This window comes from Poecilia mexicana, unplaced genomic scaffold (genome assembly GCF_051168715.1).
Source record: "Poecilia mexicana isolate PSO_F unplaced genomic scaffold, ASM5116871v1 scaffold_16, whole genome shotgun sequence".
Classification (NCBI taxonomy): domain Eukaryota; kingdom Metazoa; phylum Chordata; class Actinopteri; order Cyprinodontiformes; family Poeciliidae; genus Poecilia; species Poecilia mexicana.
In genome coordinates this window covers 13747981-13768206 of record NW_028263385.1, presented here as the reverse complement: position 1 = coordinate 13768206, position 20226 = coordinate 13747981, and the positions used below count along the sequence as shown (strand labels likewise).

The 20226-nt window shown below is 38.9% G+C and overlaps 3 protein-coding genes across 9 annotated transcripts; 1 reads left to right on the top strand and 2 right to left on the bottom strand.

Moving 5' to 3' along the window:
* Positions 1-689: 689 nt before the first annotated feature.
* On the bottom strand, positions 690-10015 carry u2af2a (U2 small nuclear RNA auxiliary factor 2a). 4 transcript variants are annotated; one of them, XM_014984901.2, is made up of 12 exons: positions 9430-10015; positions 8493-8634; positions 7030-7065; positions 6661-6764; positions 6194-6345; positions 5968-6084; positions 5727-5883; positions 5531-5610; positions 5244-5366; positions 5076-5162; positions 3388-3636; positions 690-2620 (listed from the first exon to the last, which is right to left on the bottom strand). In XM_014984901.2, the coding sequence occupies exons 1-12, from the start codon at positions 9476-9478 to the stop codon at positions 2486-2488; spliced, it is 1431 nt and encodes a 476-aa protein (XP_014840387.1). In that variant the 5' UTR covers positions 9479-10015; the 3' UTR covers positions 690-2485. The 4 variants fall into 4 exon arrangements, with proteins under 4 accessions (XP_014840387.1, XP_014840388.1, XP_014840389.1 ...); XM_014984902.2 differs by having other exon boundaries at positions 5745-5883; XM_014984903.2 differs by lacking the exon at positions 7030-7065.
* A 1411-nt stretch (positions 10016-11426) lies between these two features.
* Positions 11427-18516, bottom strand: ccdc106a (coiled-coil domain containing 106a). 4 transcript variants are annotated; one of them, XM_088013572.1, is made up of 9 exons: positions 17086-17229; positions 16579-16648; positions 15133-15231; positions 14816-15037; positions 14633-14689; positions 14431-14504; positions 14229-14352; positions 13385-13543; positions 11427-13296 (listed from the first exon to the last, which is right to left on the bottom strand). In XM_088013572.1, exons 1-9 carry the CDS (start codon positions 17086-17088, stop codon positions 12980-12982), a joined length of 1125 nt encoding a protein of 374 aa, XP_087869698.1. In that variant the 5' UTR covers positions 17089-17229; the 3' UTR covers positions 11427-12979. The 4 variants fall into 4 exon arrangements, with proteins under 4 accessions (XP_087869698.1, XP_087869696.1, XP_014840391.1 ...); XM_088013570.1 differs by lacking the exon at positions 17086-17229 and adding an exon at positions 18455-18516 and having other exon boundaries at positions 14229-14504; XM_014984905.2 differs by having other exon boundaries at positions 14229-14504.
* Positions 18154-19811, top strand: LOC148155010 (transmembrane protein 238-like). The gene is made up of 2 exons (XM_088013573.1): positions 18154-18389; positions 19250-19811. Exon 2 carries the CDS (start codon positions 19257-19259, stop codon positions 19584-19586), a length of 330 nt encoding a protein of 109 aa, XP_087869699.1. The 5' UTR covers positions 18154-18389; positions 19250-19256; the 3' UTR covers positions 19587-19811.
* Positions 19812-20226: the final 415 nt, after the last annotated feature.

Below are 20226 nucleotides of genomic sequence, written 5' to 3'. Positions count from 1 at the left end.
GTCTGATACTGATAACTAGAACACGTGTCTGCAACCTTTACGATCAAAAGAGGCATTTCTACCCTAAGTCCAGCTAAATAAAACTCATATTGGAGCTGCAAATATTACATGACCTTATGAAAAAGGATAACATCATTTAGATTTAGGTTATCCAAATGTTAAACATTTAAACATGTTATTTATTTTTTATTTATTTTAAGACCGTTGTTTCTACATGTGTGTAATTTGTGCCCAAACAACGGGCCTAAAAGTGGAAATGTGAAGAGCGTTTAAACTTAAAAGTATTTCATTTTTAATCTGAGGTGTAAAAAAAAATAAATTAAAAAAAAGTTTGGTCTAAAGCAATAAATTTATAACAAAAAATAAAGATAAACACTTTTAATTTTATTTATAATGGGCATTTTCTAAACTTTTCCAACAATGTTTGACCTATTTAAAGGTAAATTTTCTCAGCAAGATAAATTTTATCTTGAAGTGCTAAAGACAAATACTGAAAACCTAAAAATAAAAATAAAAAATTACATAAATACAAATTTTACCAGATGTGCCTGTGAAATAGCGCCATCACTTGGACATTATTGTTCAGTACAAGGATGGTTTTAAATATCAACTGAATGAAGACCCGACTTTTCTAGTGTTGAGCCAAACATGAGGGTGCACGATAAAAGGGGGAAAAAAAACGGCAGCAGTCATGTAAATTCAGCTTTTAATCAACATTTGGAAACAAACTGGACAAACAAAAGACTGCTTGTACAAACTAGATGCTGCTTTTTTTTTTAATAGGTTTAAATCATTTAAGAAATCACGTTTGTTTTTAGAAGAAAAAAAAAAAAAGAAAGAAATCGACACAGACACAGAAGATTTTGAAAAAGTAAGGAGTAACATTTCAAAAGTGTTAATTCTGTCACACTCTTAAGCGCCATCTCGCGGAGCCGTAAATATGAAATGAAAGTTTATCATCAAGCCCGTACAGTGTGAAACGTGGTCCTTCGGGAATGAAAGTGAAAGGACTGGGGGCAGTGACAGAAATGAGTTGTTTGGGGCATACAGCAGGTTGCAACGCCTCGTTCGTCTCTACAGGGTCCAAATGTTATGGAACAGGCCAGCGTCGACCAATAAGTGGATTAATTTGATAAATCTGCTGACAGAGACATAAAACAGCTGAATTTGGTTTCATTCTGCAGGACAAACATGAGCCGTGGGATTTTAGTCATGTGTTTTATTTGGTCTTGTCAAAGAAGGTGAGATGTTGCACAAAAACGTACTGGCTCCAACACATTTAACATCCAAGAAGAAAACCGAGCTGTCCAGGGTACAAGATGGTGACACGTATGAAAGCACAGACATCACTGAAAGAGGGGCAAGCCAAATTTCTCTCCAAAGCGAATTGATTTAATAAGGCTAAGACTTGCTGGTAAAAGATGAGATGCATCCCCTCCTCTCTCACTGAATAGAAACCTGCTTTCCGTTTTCTCCGTTTCGTCGTAATCTGAATCAGGGTCAAAATATGAAGAGCTGTTCACAAAACAAAACCTGGGCATGAAAAGTTACAGGAAGGAAAACAAAAGAAAATGCAAATGGAATCATGGATTTTTTTTTTTTTTTCCAGCGGTTTGTGTTACTTTGCAGATTGAATACAAGGTGATATTACAGCTCGAATCAGAAAAGCTACGCACATATCAGAACGATTACAGCCGACATTCAGATAAAGTCCAATCAGACGGAGGGGCAGCAGAGTGGTCAAACGAAGGAACATGAAGAGATAACAGAAATAAAACAACTTTCCTCTCCAACGGTGATGACAAAACAGGTGGACGTTGTTACGGCTACCGTGTATCTACATTAAATCAACTGAAAATGCCCTTCGTCTTCTGCTTCATCTCCCTTTCACAAACACGTACTCCCTATTTTTTTTTTTTTCTCCTCTACTCTTTTCAATCAGAATTGTCTAGTCGTTCTGTACGGCAGCTCCTTTTGAATTTAATTAAAATAGGCTTACTCCATTTAAATACAAACCTTTAAAGTAAGGAGTTCCCCTCCAACCCAACTTTCTCTCAAAGCTGACACTCAGGTCGGACAAAGTATAAAAAGAAAAAAAAACAAAAAAAACAAACAAACTGTAAATCCCGCCCCCTGGCCCTTTTTAATACACACATTTCTCAAAAATCCTCATGGCCTTCCCCACCCACCCACCCACGCAACTAGTACCCAAACCTAGCTCTGTTATGCATTCATTACAAACCCCGACCTTCTTCCCTTACGATCACAAATATAGGTTTTAACAGCTGGACATGTCATGTAGATCTCAAACAATAAACTGGATATCACAGAAGTCATTCGTCAAATGATTAAAAGTCAAAGATCTACCTGAAATGTTGCTCAACCAATTACTGCCAGGGCTGGTCTGGAAACGGGCAATTTACATAACATTACCATCCCTTCCTCCCCCCCCCCCACCCCTCCAAGCTGTTACCCACCACCCCATCTACCAGAAGTCCCGGCGGTGATAAGCATCTGGATCGCAGTATTTTGTCACAACCACCCTGTTGGCAAACTTCCTTCCTGTGAGCCCCTGCATGGCCTTCTGGGAGTCAAAAACTGAAGTGAACTCCACAAAGATCTGGAAAAAGAGGGGGGGGGGAAACACAAAACACTGAAGTCTGGTGACAGAACAGACCACGACTTGCCACAAACATTCATCTTCCTTGAGCTTTCTCATATTTTATCATGCTACAATCCTCAAGCAGTGTTTTTTAAGTTGTGCATGAAGGTAAAGAGAAAGGGAAATACTCCGACTTTTACTAATAAAATCTTTGAGGCAAGCATATGTTTCAGCCCTCTTTACTCTGGTGTGTGTAAATAAAGTCACCCCGTATCACAACAGAAATGTACAAAAGACGATAAATTAGTGATAAATTTACACTGACCCATAAAAGAGGAAATAAAACTAGTGATCAAGAGGATATTAGCAGCCGGTTACTGGAAGCCTCAACCGCCTCGAGTCACAGAATGCAATAAGGATGTGTGCAGGTGACTCAAATTAAGCCCGACAGAAAATTTCCGTGGGAAAAAACAAATAAATCTGCCGAGATTCAAGATTAAATGGTTCTGTAGTTAAAGCCAACTTGCATTTTAAAAAAAACAAAACAATTTAAGACATTTTATGGCCTTCATTTTAGATGCATGACTTTAAGACTTTTAAAGGATGCATGGACCCTGAAAATCAAATACATGCCACATCTTTCACATTTCAAACATTCTGAGATCTCTTTCTCTCCACCTCGCACTATTTCGTGTTGATCCATCACATAAAATCTAAACTAAATATCTGATTGTAACGTAACTAAATGCAGAAATGTTCAAATCCGGACTTCGAACGCCGCCTACCTTGCCGGTCCCAGGCACCTCCAGGCCGTCCACAGGGCGAGGTATCTCAATGCTCTTGACTTGGCCGTACTTGCTGCACTCCTCCCTCACGTCTTCCACGATCTCCTCATATTCTTCGTCGTCCAGGAGCTCCTCTGGGGCCACCATGTTCATCAGACACAGCACTTCAGTGGGCAGGCCGCCCATCTGAGTCACAGAGCTGTTCAGACCCGGGACCTGCAGCGTCACAGGCGTCTGGTTTATGGTTGTCTGGAAGAAGAAAAAAAATGCACAGATTGCAAAAAAAAAAAGGTTCAATTTATTTGGAATCAGATTGCTTTAAGCATGCAGAAGGTCTACCACATCAACAACCAATGTGACATGTCATATTTATAGCCAACCCCACCATATTGGGAGTCCTTCTGTTCTGCACTAGAGGATAAACGCCGACATGATCACTATTAAATGTCATTAAAAAAAAAAACACCGTAGCTGAAAGGCGAGCAATGTACTGTTCACTCACTTCCTCATTACTACACTAGAACAAAAATCTGCATTTTCGGAGGTCAGGGGTGTGAGTTTCATGCATTGCCTAACAACGTTTATGAAAACTGCATGACTTAACTTGCAAGTCAGCTTGTGTATATTTATATTTTGGATTTTTATTTTACTGTTTAGCAACATAATTTCCACAAACTAAGAGAAAAACGATTATCTGTGATGAAACAAAACCAGGCTTGGAGGGAAAACACTGCAGTACATGCAATATTTAAAAGAAACAGTGATGTATTCTTCCCTACTATTATGAACATCAAAAAAATATTTTTTCTTATTTTTTTGAAAAAGGCTAAAAAAAAAAAAAGTATCTTAAGTTTAATATGTTTAACTGAAATAATATTTTTTTTCCCTTCCACCAAATCAATTCCAGTGTTAAACTGGATCCACAGCAGTTACTATCTGCCGGACCATAACACTGGTTTTATCACGGCATCAGCTCTTTGCTTCTGCAGAGTTTTGTCAGTGGATTAGGTCAGGCTACTGAAAACATCAATATGTTAAAATGCTGCGAGCATCACGTTTGGTCTGCTTAATTTAAGGCCCAAAGTATAAAAACACTGAGGTTTAACATTAAAATGTGAGATCAGCAGTACAACAACAGAAGCTGACTTAATAACTTGTTTGGTTTATTTGCCTGTTGCATAATGAATGTAGTCCAATACATACAGAGCTGCTTTTCTCCACATTTATCATTTCCAAATGCATTTATAAATACCGTTTGAGGCTCTGCATAGAAACACTGCTGGGCCTTTTCAACAGTGCACTGAAATGCATGACAGGACTGTAAAGAGCAGTCGCCAACACCAATAAAGGTATTTGAAACTGTTTATAAAAATAAATGGGTGGCATGACACATCCATTCTGACAAAAATTCAGAGTAAAACTCATGTAGATCAGAAATCCCTTAAGAGTTTTACTCTTAAAACAAAACCACTCAAGCACTAAATGTGGCCCAAGAACTACAATAACTTTCGGTGGGACAAACCTTTTGTTTCTATATGAAAACACAAAACACCACCGAAAAGAAAAGATTCCCACTTTCACTTGTTACCACTGTTAAAATGGGACAAGCTGGAGAAAACTTAACAGGAATGTGTCCGAGCTTAGCATCGAAGTTCCCACTATCCTGCTGCCAGCAGCTGGAAACTCACCAGAGTGGCGTTCTTGGAGCCCACGCTGGCTCTCTGCACCAGGAGCTTCTTGTCTCCCAGCTGCATGCCGTTCAGCCCGGCGATAGCCTGCAAAGATACCAACGATTATTTACACCCTCCTGAGACGAGCTGCACTGATGCACATTTTCCTCTGTCGTGACCAATTACCTGATCATTCAAGTTGACGTCAACATATTCACAGAAAGCGTATCCTTTAGACAGGCCTGTGGCGCTGTCTTTCACCAGATTAAAGGCCTTCAGTGGGCCAAATGATGTCAGCAGTTCCTTCACCTAGAAAAACACAAAGTTCTTACATTGAGTCATGTTGCTTACAAATATATGATCTGTTGGCTTGCATTCAGTTAATTTCTAACATTTCAAGGCTCGTGAACATTGAAAAACATGTTATATTATGGGTTGTATCTCAGATTAAAGGCAAAAAAACAAACACTGACCTGGTCATCATTCAGGTAGTTCGGCAAACCACCTATAAAGAGCTTGTGAGCCGAATCTGGCACCACTGTGGACACCACACCTGCATCATGTTCAAGGATGGAAGCAAAAACATCACATCAGATGATTACAGGTCACGGCTATGTGGAGAATTTGATGAATATTAATGAAATGTGACAAGCAACTGAGGTTAAAAACCATTAATTGTCTGTGTACCCGGCACATAGACACTGGGGTTCTCGCTCATGCCAGGCAGGGGCTGGTAATCGTGCGGGCGGCGGATTTTCAGGCTCTGGCCTTGAAAGATGATGCCATCAAAGGCCATCGCCTGTGTTGTTTCATCCACCGAACGGAACTGCACAGAAAAGCGATGTCATCAAACACGAATTGATTGTTACATCGTGATCACAAAACGACGGTCCCTGTGATACGCCCCTACCTCCAGGAAGGCAAAGTTCTTATCCTGGTTGATCTGTACTGCAAGCACAGGATTCCCAGGGGCCTGAGTCAGACCCCCCAAACGCATCTGAGCGTTAAAAAAGTCCATCATAGATTCCTGCATTGAAAGGAGGGAAAAGATCAGTGAATCAGTTCAAACTTTTCATAGTTTATTTAAAACGTAAATGTATTACCACAAAAATGCTCAATTAAGAAGAAGTTTTCACCTCTGTGATGCCAAATGGGATGTTGCCCACATACAGGCGGCGAGCCTGCCGGGTCATCTGACTGCCCACCACAGGCACCGGGGTGGGAGTAACAGCCAGGCCATCCGGGGTCATGGTGGGCAGCAGGGCCGTGGCTGGGATCTGTCCGGCCGCTGGGAGAGAAAGAAAGAAAGTGTTTGAAAACCTAGACACTTTTTTTTTTTTTTAAATGCATCTGACCGTTTCATTTGGTGAATGATGGACAGATATGTGGACAGACAGATGGATGCCATGACGAGACAACAGGACAGGGAAGTATATCCTACTGCTGTATTTTCCCACATTAACTAGACCTTAAAATTTGCAATAAATCTCCCTGTTTGCCCAAACTGTGCAGGAACCCTGACTTTACAGTCGTTCTTTATTGAGGAAGCAAGTTTGACTCTGATTATTGATGTTCATCCCAAATGGATGGAGGCAAATGATACCTTGCATGGCTTTGTACTGCATGGGAGTGATGTGTTCAAAACCCGGGGGAGGAACATCCCAGTACTTCTTCACCTTCTTCTTCTTCTCACGATGGGGAGAACGGCTGTTGAACAGAATTAAGGTGGATGTTATTAAAATGTTGAAATTCAACTAAACTTTCCGCTAACAAAGCGGACACTAGGTTGCATTTTCTGAAATATACAAAAACAACAACCTATTGACAATTTGAATCCATGAAAAAAAAATAAATACAACACTGGACCCCCATCTCGGTTACTTGAATAAAACAGTACAAACTGTCTGAACACAGACAATTGCAGTTGTTGCAACAATGCACAAACCAGCTTTGTGTTAGTTTGCTGTATTACCTTCCAGCTTTGTCTTGGGGGTAGCTGGATGGTGAGCTGAAATGACATTGGAAGGGATTGACATTTCTCTTAACATCAATTTAACTGTTTACATTGACACGTCACAAAAGCTGAGCCCTTTTCACCCTCGCACTCACCAGATCTGGGCACTAGGTTGCAGGATTTTGCAACAGTCTGAGAAGTTAGCTCCTATTTTACATCAGTAGGCGTGTGATGCAGGTGTGTTTTTAAAGTGGGAGGTAACACATGTGGGATCTTTTCCCAGAGGTCGCATGCAAATCCCAATCCCACATATGTGAATGGGAATAAAAGAGAGCTTGTTGGCATTTGTTTGTCTGGACCGAACAAACAAATTCTTCCCCTGGTTCAGGTATTTGAACTATCAATTCAATCTCAATACAATAGTCTAAAATATGTGTGTACAAGGTGGAATCAACAGGCAAACTTGATTCAGGATAATAAAAAAAATACAGAGAGAGAGAGTACATGTTTAAACCGTCAATCTTTTCATTACTTTTAACATCGTTTCCTGCAGTTTGATGAAGATACTAATGATCAACAGATGTTTGTTTAAAGAATGGAATAAAGTAATTCTATCACCATTACAGTGATCGAAATCAGTCCATTTTCCCTTTATCAACCAAACATTTTTCAGCTGCTCAATAAATGAACCAAAGGTGAAAACCTTTTTCTGTCTGTAAGCAAATCTGCAAACAGCAGACTCTTTATTTTGACCTTAGTAGAATTAAAACCGTTAAATAGGTTAGAGTCACATACTTTGATACACAAATGAAAATAATCTTAATCTCTTGGGTTAAAATATTAATGATCAAGAAACCTGAAACGTTTTTTTTTTTTTTTTTTTTTTTTTTTAGAGCTAGCGGAAAAACCGGCGAATGGCATAAGCCACAAATTTGATGGCTGCATCTCCTTTTACAGCAGATGGATCTGCTGCCTCTGGATGATGGGGGCTGTGTAAGAACACTAGGATTTAAATCTGTGAAAAGATCCATGTGAACAGCTGGCAGCTAATACTTTTGACCTGAACAGCTCAATAATTTAAACTGTGCAATATTTTCAGGAGAACTTAGTTTAAATGTTCAGATTATAGATTAAGCCCGTAGCGGTTCCAAGAGTCTCGATATTTTCAAGTAATATTCAAAAACAAAGGTGCAAGTTGTTGCTTTGGGTGTTGAAAGTCTTTTATACCAAGTCTGCTTGGTGCACAAAACTAACAATCTGGAGCAAAGGGCTTGGGAAAGTAATCATGAGTATAATAGTTAATTAATAATACACCTTTTAATATTTCTAATATTTCTAGATCAAATTAAAAGCCAGGAATGTGCAGCTGCATAACTTAATTTGCTTGCAAGTGAATCAATCCTCACAGCAGTTCAGCTGCAGAGTTCATAAGGTGACAGGAGTTTATCAGCCTGTTGACGTTGCTGAACGTCCATACTGACCTGCGCCTGTGTCTTCGCTCCTTACTGTCTCCACGGCGGTCCCTGCTGCGTCTGTCCCTGTCTCTGCTCCTCCGTTTCCTCTCTCTGCTGCGGCTGCGGGACGAAGAGCGGCGGTGGTGGCGGTTCTCTTTGTCCCTTTCCGCTGTGGAAAATAAGAGCTTGTAAACCAGTAGGACTGCTTTATATTTTTGGAATAGGATATAAAGTTAACTTTCTAAAGCAAAAGGTCACCTTCTTAATATTTATTTTCCAACTTGGTAGTATTTGCAAAATATTCTACAACCCTTTCAGATGACATTGTTTTGAAATAAACTCTTGGAAGTTTGCCAATATGCTTACTAAAATTATAAACACCAGGAGTAATAGCGCAAATAGTGAAAAGATGCAATTTTAACATAAATCACTATAAAATCTATGGCGCTACCTAAATGTGTACAGTTTTGCCATTTGAATAAAATCTGCAATTATTCATACTTAATCAGATATTGAAAATGATAAAGAAAATTTAAAAAGTATGCACCCTGGGAGTAGCTTGTTTTGGGCCTGATGTTAAAGGCGTGGTCGGCTGATTTTTTTTATCCAATGTTAATAGTGGTAGATGAAAGGTAAGCGGCACATAAATATTCACTGTACACTACGCAGCTGAAGCGGATGGATGCCAGGCATTAGGAAACCCACGGTGTACATCAAAGTTTTTTAAAAAGTACCGCTGTCCAGTTTCCATTAAGCTCATTATTCTGTATAACCTACAGTGAACAACCCTAGTTAATTTAAGAACAATGGTGCACTTGAGGGGCTTTGAGACTGTGCCACAGTAAAGAGCCTTTCAGCGTCCCTGCAAATAGACACATCCACGATTGGCTAAAATGATGGCGGCGGTTTAAATCTGACCCACAAACCTGTTGTTTGGTTATTGATGTGCGGCTAATTTACTTACCTTGCTTGTTTTCAGACAACTGTCTCTCAAACTCGTCGTAGTCCGACATCTCTGGGTGGAAGCCTGTTACGCTCTCTGGGACTGCGTTGTTCAGTCGGCGGTGGCTAGCTTCAGCTAGCAACAAAGTGAGCTACACTTTTAAACACAAGCTGTTAGCTGGAAATAGCTTCGACGAATTAGCTTTGACGAGCGGATAATTTCACGACGGATTTACCAAAAATGAATAACCAACACACGCATAAAGCGTTGTGGTGTGTATTTTACAACGTAACAGACATGAATGATTGAGAAAGAAAAACGTGCTCGTTAGCCTGCCTGCTAACGTTAGCCGATTAGCTTGTAGCAAAGTCCAGAAGAATAGGCCTGCTGCAACACACACTACGGACGAATGAATGAGACACTTTCACGAGCTAGATGCAAGTCCCAAAGGGTCACAGACTTACAAAGTGAAGTTATTTGACTTGGTAAGCCAGAAATTAGCGCCTTCAGAAGTTTAAAGGTTATACAAAACAATAAAGGTTTCGCTATGCCCGCTTTTTCTGCTCCGTCTCCCAGGCAGCCCCTGACATCGGAAGTTGATGACTGTGGGGTTTCCGCTCATCCAGATTACCAGTAATAACCGAGTCAGAATAAAAGCGAAGATTAAACTCGTCTTCTAATTGTTCATTCTCTTAAGAGAAAGTGATATAAGTAGATATAAGTGATATAAGTAGAAATAATTCACAATTTTCAGTTAAAGTATTTCTTTATATGAAAAAGAAACACGGCTATTCTGGGACACTCCACAATCCTGCGTGCATTTACGAATGGAAACAATAATCAGCAACATCCGAGGGTGGTTGTGATACTCAAACTGCTCAGTTAGCCCAGTGTGTGCTAATGTATCCCTCACTCACCATTACACCACCACCACAGTTCGAACCACTGATATACTGGATGAATGAATTTGTGCTTTCAGCTTCTGGAAAATTCAAAATGTTTTATGCTATGGTGAAGACATTAAGCAACACATAAGAAACAACATTGCAATAGAAAAAATGAGCCTTGCTTTAAAGGAACTAAGTGTTTCAGCGTTTTTGCAGTTTTCAATGAGTTTCTTCCAGATTAAAGGAACATGAAACTGCTGCTTCTCCATGTCTGGTTCTGATTCTGGGGATGCAGAGTAGAATAGAATCAGTCTGGAAGATTGATACAAAAAACAGATCTTTAAGTATTTTGGTGCTAAAATTTGGTGTTTTATAAACCAGCAAAAGTATTTATTCACTGAGATAAAGAGAGCCAGTATAAACACTTTATAACTGGGGTGATGTGCTTTATTTCCCTAGTTTTAGTGAGAATGCGAGCAGCAGGACTTTGGATCAGCTGCAGCCTCTGATTGATTTTTTTTAGGTAAACCTGTAAAGACACTGTTGCAGTAATCAATTCAACTAAAGATAAACACATGGATGGGTTTCTCTAGATCTTGTAGGGACATTAGTCATTTAATCCTAGGAAATGTTCTTAAGGTAATAGAAGGCTGACTTTGTAATGTCTTCATGTGTCTCTTAAGGTTCAGGCATGAGTTCATCACTATACCCAAATTTCCAGAAACAACCAGTATATTCTAACTGGAATAACTGAAGCTGTGTTTTGATTTTTAATGAAAAATAATCACTTCAGTTTTATTTTTATTCAGCTGAAAAAAGTTATGTGACATCCATGCATTGATTTGTTCAGTGTTCATAGTCACCTGGTGAAGCTGTGTAACGCAAAGCTGCATGGCTATGGAAACTGACATTATTATGATCTAAGCAAGCAGGAGCATGTTAGGCATGTAGATATTAAATAAGAGGGCCCCTAAAATGGAATCTTGGAGAAGAAAACTGAAGTAGTTTCCACTTTTCTCGTCCATCATGAGTAAGACAAAAAAGATGAACAAAAAGTCAGAGCAAATCACTTTGTTTCAAACATCAAACACAGTTAATGACATCAATACCGTAAGGAAAATGAGAAATCAGTTAGTGGGGGGGAAACAAACAGTTTATTTCACTTCTACTAACACAATTTCTTAATGAATCATCAGCACTCATCGGAGAGATTTGTTTTTGAAGGTTACAGAATAAAACGTTATATTTTTATATGAATTCAAATGCTTTACTGCCATTTGACTCATGCTGCAAGTAGAAACTGTCCCAGGTGGAAATGTGTGAACTGGCAGGAATCTCAGTTAACTTTGCAGCTCCCTTATTGCTCTTGAACTGTTTACTCATGGACTCATGGTTACACAGTATTATTCTGCTGTAGAACAAAATCCTAAATAATTGCCTTCACCACCAAAATAGTTGCATTTCATAGCAAATTACAATCAGCTGCTTTGAAATTTGAAGAGAGATCACAAACGCTCTTTTTACATGCACATGTTGTGAAGAACAGTTCCTCTGTTTCTGCTGACGATTTTTAGCTGTTTCCGCAGAATTTCTTTTTTTTTTACAAGGAACCAAAACCTACACAATATTACAAAAAACCTCATAGTGTTATGTAGTGGAATAGCTCAGAGCCATAATATATAAAACTGTGCTATTTTCACAACGCAATACAAGATTCCTAATACCAGAAGCGTAGGAAGTTACATTTACGGTAACTTGGTTGAAGACATATACAAAAGTTGCTTGGAATCCTTTGAAGAAAGAAAGAAATGCAGCATTAAAACTAGGCAGAGGTGCAACTGGTGTTCCCAATGGTAAGAATAAATAAAAACGACCAACATTTCTGAGACAAAATGCAAGGTTAGCAATAAAACCAGTGACTTGTTGATCGACATTTGGTGCCCCGGCACCAAAGGTTTGAGACTAACCTATCCTGTCATAGGTTAGTCTCAAATATTTTTCTAATTTCTAATTTAATGATTATTCTCCTCATCTTTAAATATGGAGGACTGCAACAAAATATAGAGCTTTTCTAAACGTGGATCATATAAAAAAATCCATTAAGGCAAACAAAACAATAAAAGCAATGAAAATCATCCTGAAATTGGTATAATTTGTTCAAGGTATTCTAAAAATGAATCACAACTTAAAATAAAAAAAAATAAAAAATTACACACTGGAAGTTAATACACTTACGGGATTGTGTCAAAGCAGAATACAAACAAAGTTATATAAATTTGGATATTTAACAAACTGAGGTCATCTAAAGTAGTGTTTGAATTGCTGCCCTCCAGCAGATCAAGATAAAAAAAATGTCTTTGCAAAACACAAATGAAGAAAAGAAATGACTGAAGAACCACCATAATTACAGTCCTCTGTGATTGCAGAAACACTTAATTTCATTTCAAAAGAATTCCCTTGTCTCTACCTCCACAATACAGCTGACATCAATCATTTTCATGTTAGCAAGGATCTGTCAAATGAAAATACATATAAATTGTATAAAAAAAAAAAAAACAGAAACGTGGAAAGATTAGATGTAATAAAAGGTGTTTTTCTGCATTAGGAGGGGATGAGCCTCTTCTGACTTCACCTCTACCGTCTGTGTCAAGGAGAAATTCTCCCTTCGCACTTTCCTTCTCCCCTCAGTGCCTGAATCGGTACGAGATGGGCAGCAGCAGGTTATTTTTCTTCAACGCCTGCACTCTGCTGACCGTCTCTTCGTCCAGGGCGAGGTAGCAGCGTCGGGCGTAATCCAGCAGCTTCTCCTTGGAGGGGTCAAACTCTCCCACTTCGGCCACTTTCTCGGGGGCCACGAGATGGAGCTCGGCGATGGGTGTGGTGGAGGCCACGGTGTTGCGGTCAACACCGTGGATTTGGAAGGCCTTGGTCATGTTTTTGAGGCGCTGGTACGTCAGGAGAATCTTCTTGTAGCGAAAAAGCACTCCTGCGGCGTCTTTCACTGACAAAGAGAAAGGCAGAGCAGAGTTAGCCGCAGCCGGAATGACAATGAAATTCGGGGTCTCTCTTTTTCAGGATCTCCGTGTCACCTCTCTGTCGCTCTCGCGGCGCTCGGAGGACTCGCCTCCTCTTTAACTGCTGCCTGTTGGTGCTAATTGCCTGTGACATTACATCGTCCCCTTCGTCCTCCTCGATGAAGCCGTCCTCCTCCAAGAACTCATCAGATTCTCCCAGCAGTGAGAGGGAATCTGCAAGGGCGAAAAATAATTTGCTTCACAAAACCCAGTAGGCAAAGGACACATGCATGAGACACTGACTTCATTAAAGTAACACTATAATACAATGGCTGCTGTTAAACCGCCTCGGCGATATTATGCGGCTTTGGGATTGTTCAGAAGGTATGCTCTGTTTTTAGACAGAGCAGTGTTTGCAGATGGATATAATCACATTTTTTAATAATTTAATAATTTTTTCCAGCTTTTTCAGGCTTCTAAAAGAGCAAAATCTATAAATGCTTAATACTTACAGATGTTTGTAATTTATCTTTAAATGACATGCTTTTGGCTTGATTTGCTCCATTACTCCTAGTTTAAACACCTTATCCATCAGTATTTATATTACTGACTAAAGGACCACTTTTTTTTTTTCAAACTTAGCCACATCTTCATCTCTGACAAAACCTAAAACTGATTTTTTTCCCCTCATTCTTCCCTGTCAGTGAAGAGCAGAATTGCTATTCTTAAACTAGACTTTTTGTCTGTATCATATTACTCTGACTTCTTTCATTTTATTTACATATGTTAATGTTAATGTAACACATGTATCTTTTAACTTTCTAGTGCAAGTCTTGAAAGTCAGGAAAACGGAGATGCTGATCTGTAGGAATTTCCTCATTAAATCAAATAAGCAGATACATAATTTAATTTTCATTACCTGGGACATTGAGTCCACTCAGCTGGTTTAAGGATGATCTCGCAGCATTGTTGTTTTTGCTGTTGCTGCCACTGCCTGTTGTACTTGAGGTGCTGTGACTGTGGCCTTGCAAAAGGGCCTGCGACTGTGTTGTGTTGTACAAAGCATTCATATTAGAGAGCTGAGAGGATATTGGATTGGAGACGTGGTTTTTGGCAGGCACCATAGTGGGAGGTCCAGGCCTTCGCTGGACAAACTGGCGCTGAGGGAAATGCTGTTGGTCTGCTTTCTGCTGTTCTATAAAAAAAAAAAAAGAAAGTACAAAGTGGGTTGCGACTTAGAGATCATGAAAATGTAATAAATAAACAAACAGCCCCACAAGCTGGAATCAAAAAGCATAAGTGATTTTTTTTGTTTTGTTTTACCAGCGGGACGGTCTTCCTCTCTTCTTGCCCTCCAGTTGAATCGTCTAGATTCATATCCTGATTTAAGCAAAACACAAAAAGGGAAATTCTTATTTTTATTTTAAAAAAAGAACCGCTTCAACAACGTTTCAACATTAATCTGATGATTGACAATGTTTTCAGATGGCAAGAGTCTTTCCACACCGTTACTGTACTGACTCTGACCCTGCTCCGGTCCCTGGCTCTTCGTGGAAAAGATGAAGCGGTCCAGCTGGCACCGCAGGAAGTCCCGCTCCTCCTCCAGATCCTCGATTCTTTTCTGCAGCCACGAGTTTTTCTCCACAGAGATCTGGAGCTGGGTGCGCAGGTTGTTGATCACCATGTACGAGTTGCTGACCGTGGACGGGCCCGCACTCGAGGCTGGTTCTGAGGATGACAAGAACGGCTCCAGTGTTCGCAGGTGCTGCACCACAAAACAAGAGCCGTGACAGGCGACAGCAAATGCATCGCGTGACTTTTACCGTCAAAGTTCTGATCGCTCTGGTTGAAGAACCCCTGCTGCTCAAAGTTGTTCTCTTCAAAGGGAATGGCAATCTCATAGGTGTCCTCACTTTTTGGAGCTGAAAAAAGGCAAAATCATTAAATATCTCATGATCTAAAGCAGGATAATCACATTTACTTGCAGCAATTAACTACAAGATTGCAATCAAAAGCAAATTGTTGCCAATTTCCCTCACTTCCCTCGAGCCAAAGTGTTTTGGAGCATCAGTTGCTGATTTAGAGTTGCTTTTTAGAACAATATTATATATACAATTACTTTTCCTAATACTTTAATACTTTAATACGTCAGTGATCAAAGACTACCGTTATCAAGAGGTATATTTTGCAACTCTACAATGACTTCTCCTTTTGAAATGCTATGCTGTAAAATAATCAAATAGGAGTTTGCTGACCCAGCTACACAAGATGTATGACTAATGTGCAAGTCCAAGGAAAACTGGGTTAAGCTGAAGGCATCCTTGTACTCTGTGAGTCTCTTAGCAACCTTTATGGAATGAAAAGCAGCGGTTGGGGATCTTCAAAGACTTTAGTTGTAATCTTTTTTGCTGAAGGGTTAGAAATTCTCAACCAACTCTTTCTTCATGCATTTCAAAAGAAATCTAAATAAAACCAGTCCCGTGCGTAACCAATTGCTTCTTTTATCAGCAACAGATATCAATGAACAAAGAGCAGAAGGTGACTGTGTGCAGAAGGATACAAAACTACTTAGATAACTAATTCCACAGTTTAGTTCTTCACTAATTTTGTCTAGTTGTTAGAGGAGCGTGGGTTTTGTTCCGATGGCTTTTTAGTTCACTTGTGTTTGTTATGTTATTTCTACTCATTGTCGACTTATTTTAAACATTGCTTTTTGACGTCTTTATTAATCCATTAGTTCTCTATTTATTATCTTTGTGATGTTATGGAAGAGTGCAAAGTCTCTGTGCAGTGTGCAGTGTAACAAACAAATTTCTCCTACAGGAGAGAAATAAACTCTAACTTTGTTTGTGTGTAAGCAGCATTTAAAGGTAATTGCCACTAATTAGTTACATCTGAAGAACTGATCCATTTTATTCAGAAATATACAAATTGTATCTACATTTCCCACTAGCAAATTTTTTTTGCTGTACTCAGGTGTGCTGAAGTGTACTTTCTGTAGTTAGAAAACTATGTATGGTTTACCTGGTTACTAGATGATGGAAATCTGTTCATAAAGTGCTAAATAAACACTATCACATGTTCATAACATTTTTCAACGACAGTCTGCATTTTAAAATCAGACAAAAAGATCACAAGTGAGGGAGAAATTTTCAAAAGTAGGACAGTTTGTCTATATTGGGTACGTATTACTGGAATCATCTGTTTTTCTGCTCCTTTAAGTGATAACAGTGATTTAGATACGGACTTTAAAACAACTAAGACCTTACTCTGCAGGTGAAAAGATCCTACATGGCCCTTTGATGTGGAAGGTCCATCACTCCTGTTACCGTCCTCCATCTGCCACAGACAAAAGTTAAGTGAACCGAAAATAATGTTAACAAGTCACAAATACACATGCAGAAAACATGAAGCTTAATTCTTAATTACATATTAAAAATAGAGACAATATTTCTAAACCTCTGTTCACGGAGGAACCTTCACCTGTGTTTTTTTTTTTTTTTTGTCCAGACGGACAGAAAATCAGAACTAATTCAATTCGATGACACAGAAATTATTTCACACGGATTAAATGTTTGGGAAATATATGTCTGAAGCGTCTTGAAGAAAGGAGAAAGGAGTTAGCTCAAAACAAGGTCAGCCTGTTAGCCCAGAAAATGTAGCCAGACTATAATCACCATTTCGTTTTTTATACACAATAAGTACTTTAATTCCGTCATTCTTGCTCTAAAAAAATCTCTCTGCTTTAAATATATACCGTAGAAACTGGTACGTACCATTTTAAGATTAGTTATAACTTAGTGGTGCATATGTAATAAGCCGTTATTACTCAGTCATATCGCCATTTCAGCGGTTCGTCTGCTAGCTAACAAGCTAACAATAACAATTACAGCATATTTTTTCAGCACCGAATGACGTCATTTCCGGCTGTTGACTGACGGTTTATATGCTAGTGAGAAAACATTTACGAAAGGTTTTATGTAGTGAGCATTCATATATTTGGATTTAGTTTATTTATACTGAAAGACAAGTCGATAAAAAATGAAACGAGATGAAACACAAATTATGCTTCTTTGGATAAATGTTGCTAAAAAACAACAATGCTGAAGTTTGCATCTGATTTGTAGATTCCGGAGATGTCCTTCAGAGTAAAGGGCTATTTCAATCTAAAAGTAAAAATCTTACCTTTAACTCGCTATAGATCGAAATCTAAAGATTCAGAACAGTTAAACTCGTACCAAGCGATTTTTATGGTCATTACTGTTTGACGTTTTATTAACTGTAAAAGTTATTCAAATTGTGAAAACAAAAACAAAAAAAATCATTTTTTTTTTTTTGCTTTTAACTTTACCTCTTAAAATAAGTCCAGTTTACCCACGTCTTCTTTCGTTTGAAAAAACAACTTATTAAAGTGTGGCTTGATTTATTTTTGTTCATGTTTATTATAATAAAAGGATCACTTCACAGAAAAAGAGAAGCAAAAACCAGAAACTGCATAATTTCTTATTTTCTGACACCATCTAAATAATCGGTACTAAAACTGACTCACCAAGTTATGTCACTGGCTATAAACGAGTGTTTGCGATACATTGTTCATATTTCATGTCTATCTTTATTTGTTTTATGGTGAAAGAACGAACATGTAGGACAACAACTTTGAGGTGTATGAAACTGCACCTCTTCTAGAGATCGAAGTTAGTCATGAGTTCATGAAATTCTGCGGAATAGCCCTTTAGTGAAGAGCCGAATCAGATGCTAACTTCAACACTCTCAAAAATGTACATTATTTTTCCGCTCTGGCATATTATCGTAAACAATTGTACATTCTTTGACAAGCGTTTACTTAAACGCATTGCTACTAAGTTTGTGTAAAGAATTCAATGACACAATTTCAGAGACTAAAAGAGGAAGATCCCAGCTGTGCTGTGCCCTTTGTTGTTGGGTAAAACTGCGGGACAGGTTAAACAGGTGACAAGGTGTCAGGTTTCGGCGGCTGGTTTCTCCCACATACGATACAGAGGCAGACAACATACGATCTCGGTCCAAATTTACTTCAAACATTCGCCTTCCTAACAAATAGGTAAGTGATTAATCTTTTCTAATAGCAATTAAAATATTTCAAATGAGGTTTCGTTTTAAGCTTACCTTTCAAAAATAATGACTATCAGGATGACTGATGACTATCAGGACAGGTGTGGCAACTGTTTTGGCCAGACCAGAGTAAACATGTCCTAAAATATGGAGTTACGACACATGTCCTGCAGTTTTTATGAACACATTTCTTTTGTATTTTTATCTTTAACTGGTTAATTTTCAGATCATGTAATAATGATGTCTTTCAGTCGCATTTGTAGTTAAAGTTCACCAGAGGAGACATTTGTTGTGAGTTGTTTCTGTATTGACAAGCTCAAACCAAATTAAACCGTTTCCAAATCCAAACTCACTTTTAACTTTAATATATTTTAATCTTGTTTTAATGATTTTTGTGACACAACTACAGGTGCCACTGCTTTCCTCATTTTTGGCTAGCTACTTTATGTTATGTTGCATATCTTTGCAATAGGATTTCGCTTTTAAAAGCTCTTCGTTGCTTTATACTGTACAGGAGAGAACCAGGTCAAGGTGCTATAGAAAGGAAAAAAAGAAAAGAAAAAATAAACAAAGCATTAACAACAGGAGTTAGGATCAGTGTGGTACCAGTGATTTTGTTAAAAGTAAATGTGGAATTGTTTCCTTGATGGATAAATGTAGTTTGATTAAAAGCTGGATTCATTGCTTGTCTGTTTACACATCTTCACCAAAGATGTCTAGTGTTGGGGGTGCTGTAGGTTTCCAGGATAAGACCACCCATTTTTATACGATGAGCAAGAGGTCACAAGTGTGAACAGCTAACATGGTACACAACACTGTTGTCTAAATAAGCTCTTCCTTCTCTTACAGTGCAGCCATGAGACAGAAGTATGACGGGTTGTCCCATTGTAAGCTCGCTCTGGTGTTTGCCGTGGTGATGGACGTGCTGGGTGTGACGTCGCTGCTGGTAGGCGTCTTCGCTTCCCTAGAGATCCAGGGTGAAGACTTTGGGGATCTGCTGGTGTACTCTGGAGCTCTATTGGTGCTCTTTTCCATGGCCGGCTGGGTGCTTTGGTATAGCGGCAACATCGAAGGTCTGCATTTACAAAAAGACCCGAGTGGACGTATGGGTTCTGCTATGGACCGACTGGCTCGCTCGGTCAGCCGGAGGATCCGGCTCCCCAGGACGCGCAGCAGTCCCCGTTAAACGGTCGAGGCATCGGCCTGGTTTTGATTCTTGTTGAGCCAACTTACTTGAAACAAAAGCATAATTCAGGGCTTTTCTTTGTCAGTTTTTGATAAAAAAAAAAGACCCATCAACCTTTGTTTTTATAAACAGAATATGTATGTTTTGATCAAGTATGCACACATGCACTAGTTTATATAGTCTTTTGATATTAAAACTATATCAATAAATGAGTGTCTTTTCTCAGCTGCCTCGTTAATAATTTATCATCTTTGCTACAGGTATATGTCAATAATTTAAAACATTCTCAAAAAGTTAATTTCAGTAAATCTGTTCAAAAAGTTGTGCTCACATATATTCATTGTAAACAGTGATATATATATACATTTATTGCTACTTATTTTGATGATCATGGGTCACACTCGATGAAAACCCAAACCCTTTGGGTCAGCTAATGTGTTAAAGAACCACAAGTTGTTTTAATAGTGGCCTCCAGTTTGTCTGCATTGCTGCGTTTGGTGTCCTCGTCTTCCACTTGACGATCCTCTGGAGCAATGGTTCCCAGTCCTGGTCCTCGAGTACGCCTGCCTTGCATCTTTTAGATGTTTCCTTGCTTCCAAACAACTGACTTAAATGGATAGTGGATTAAAAGGTTTCTGCA

Coding starts and splice junctions, on each gene's coding strand:
- ccdc106a (XM_014984905.2), bottom strand. Junction 15,232..16,578: donor AGGATCTTTTCACCTGCAGA/GTAAGGTCTTAG, acceptor GCCTTTTTTCAG/CTCCAAAAAGTGAGGACACC. Junction 15,038..15,132: donor GAGCGATCAGAACTTTGACG/GTAAAAGTCACG, acceptor TGTCATCCTCAG/AACCAGCCTCGAGTGCGGGC.
- u2af2a (XM_014984901.2), bottom strand. CDS start 9,478: ATGTCGGACTACGACGAGTTTGAGAGACAGTTGTCTGAAAACAAGCAA. Junction 5,884..5,967: donor AGAACTTTGCCTTCCTGGAG/GTAGGGGCGTAT, acceptor TTTTCTGTGCAG/TTCCGTTCGGTGGATGAAAC. Junction 5,367..5,530: donor ACTACCTGAATGATGACCAG/GTCAGTGTTTGT, acceptor GTGTTTTTCTAG/GTGAAGGAACTGCTGACATC.
- LOC148155010 (XM_088013573.1), top strand. CDS start 19,257: ATGAGACAGAAGTATGACGGGTTGTCCCATTGTAAGCTCGCTCTGGTG.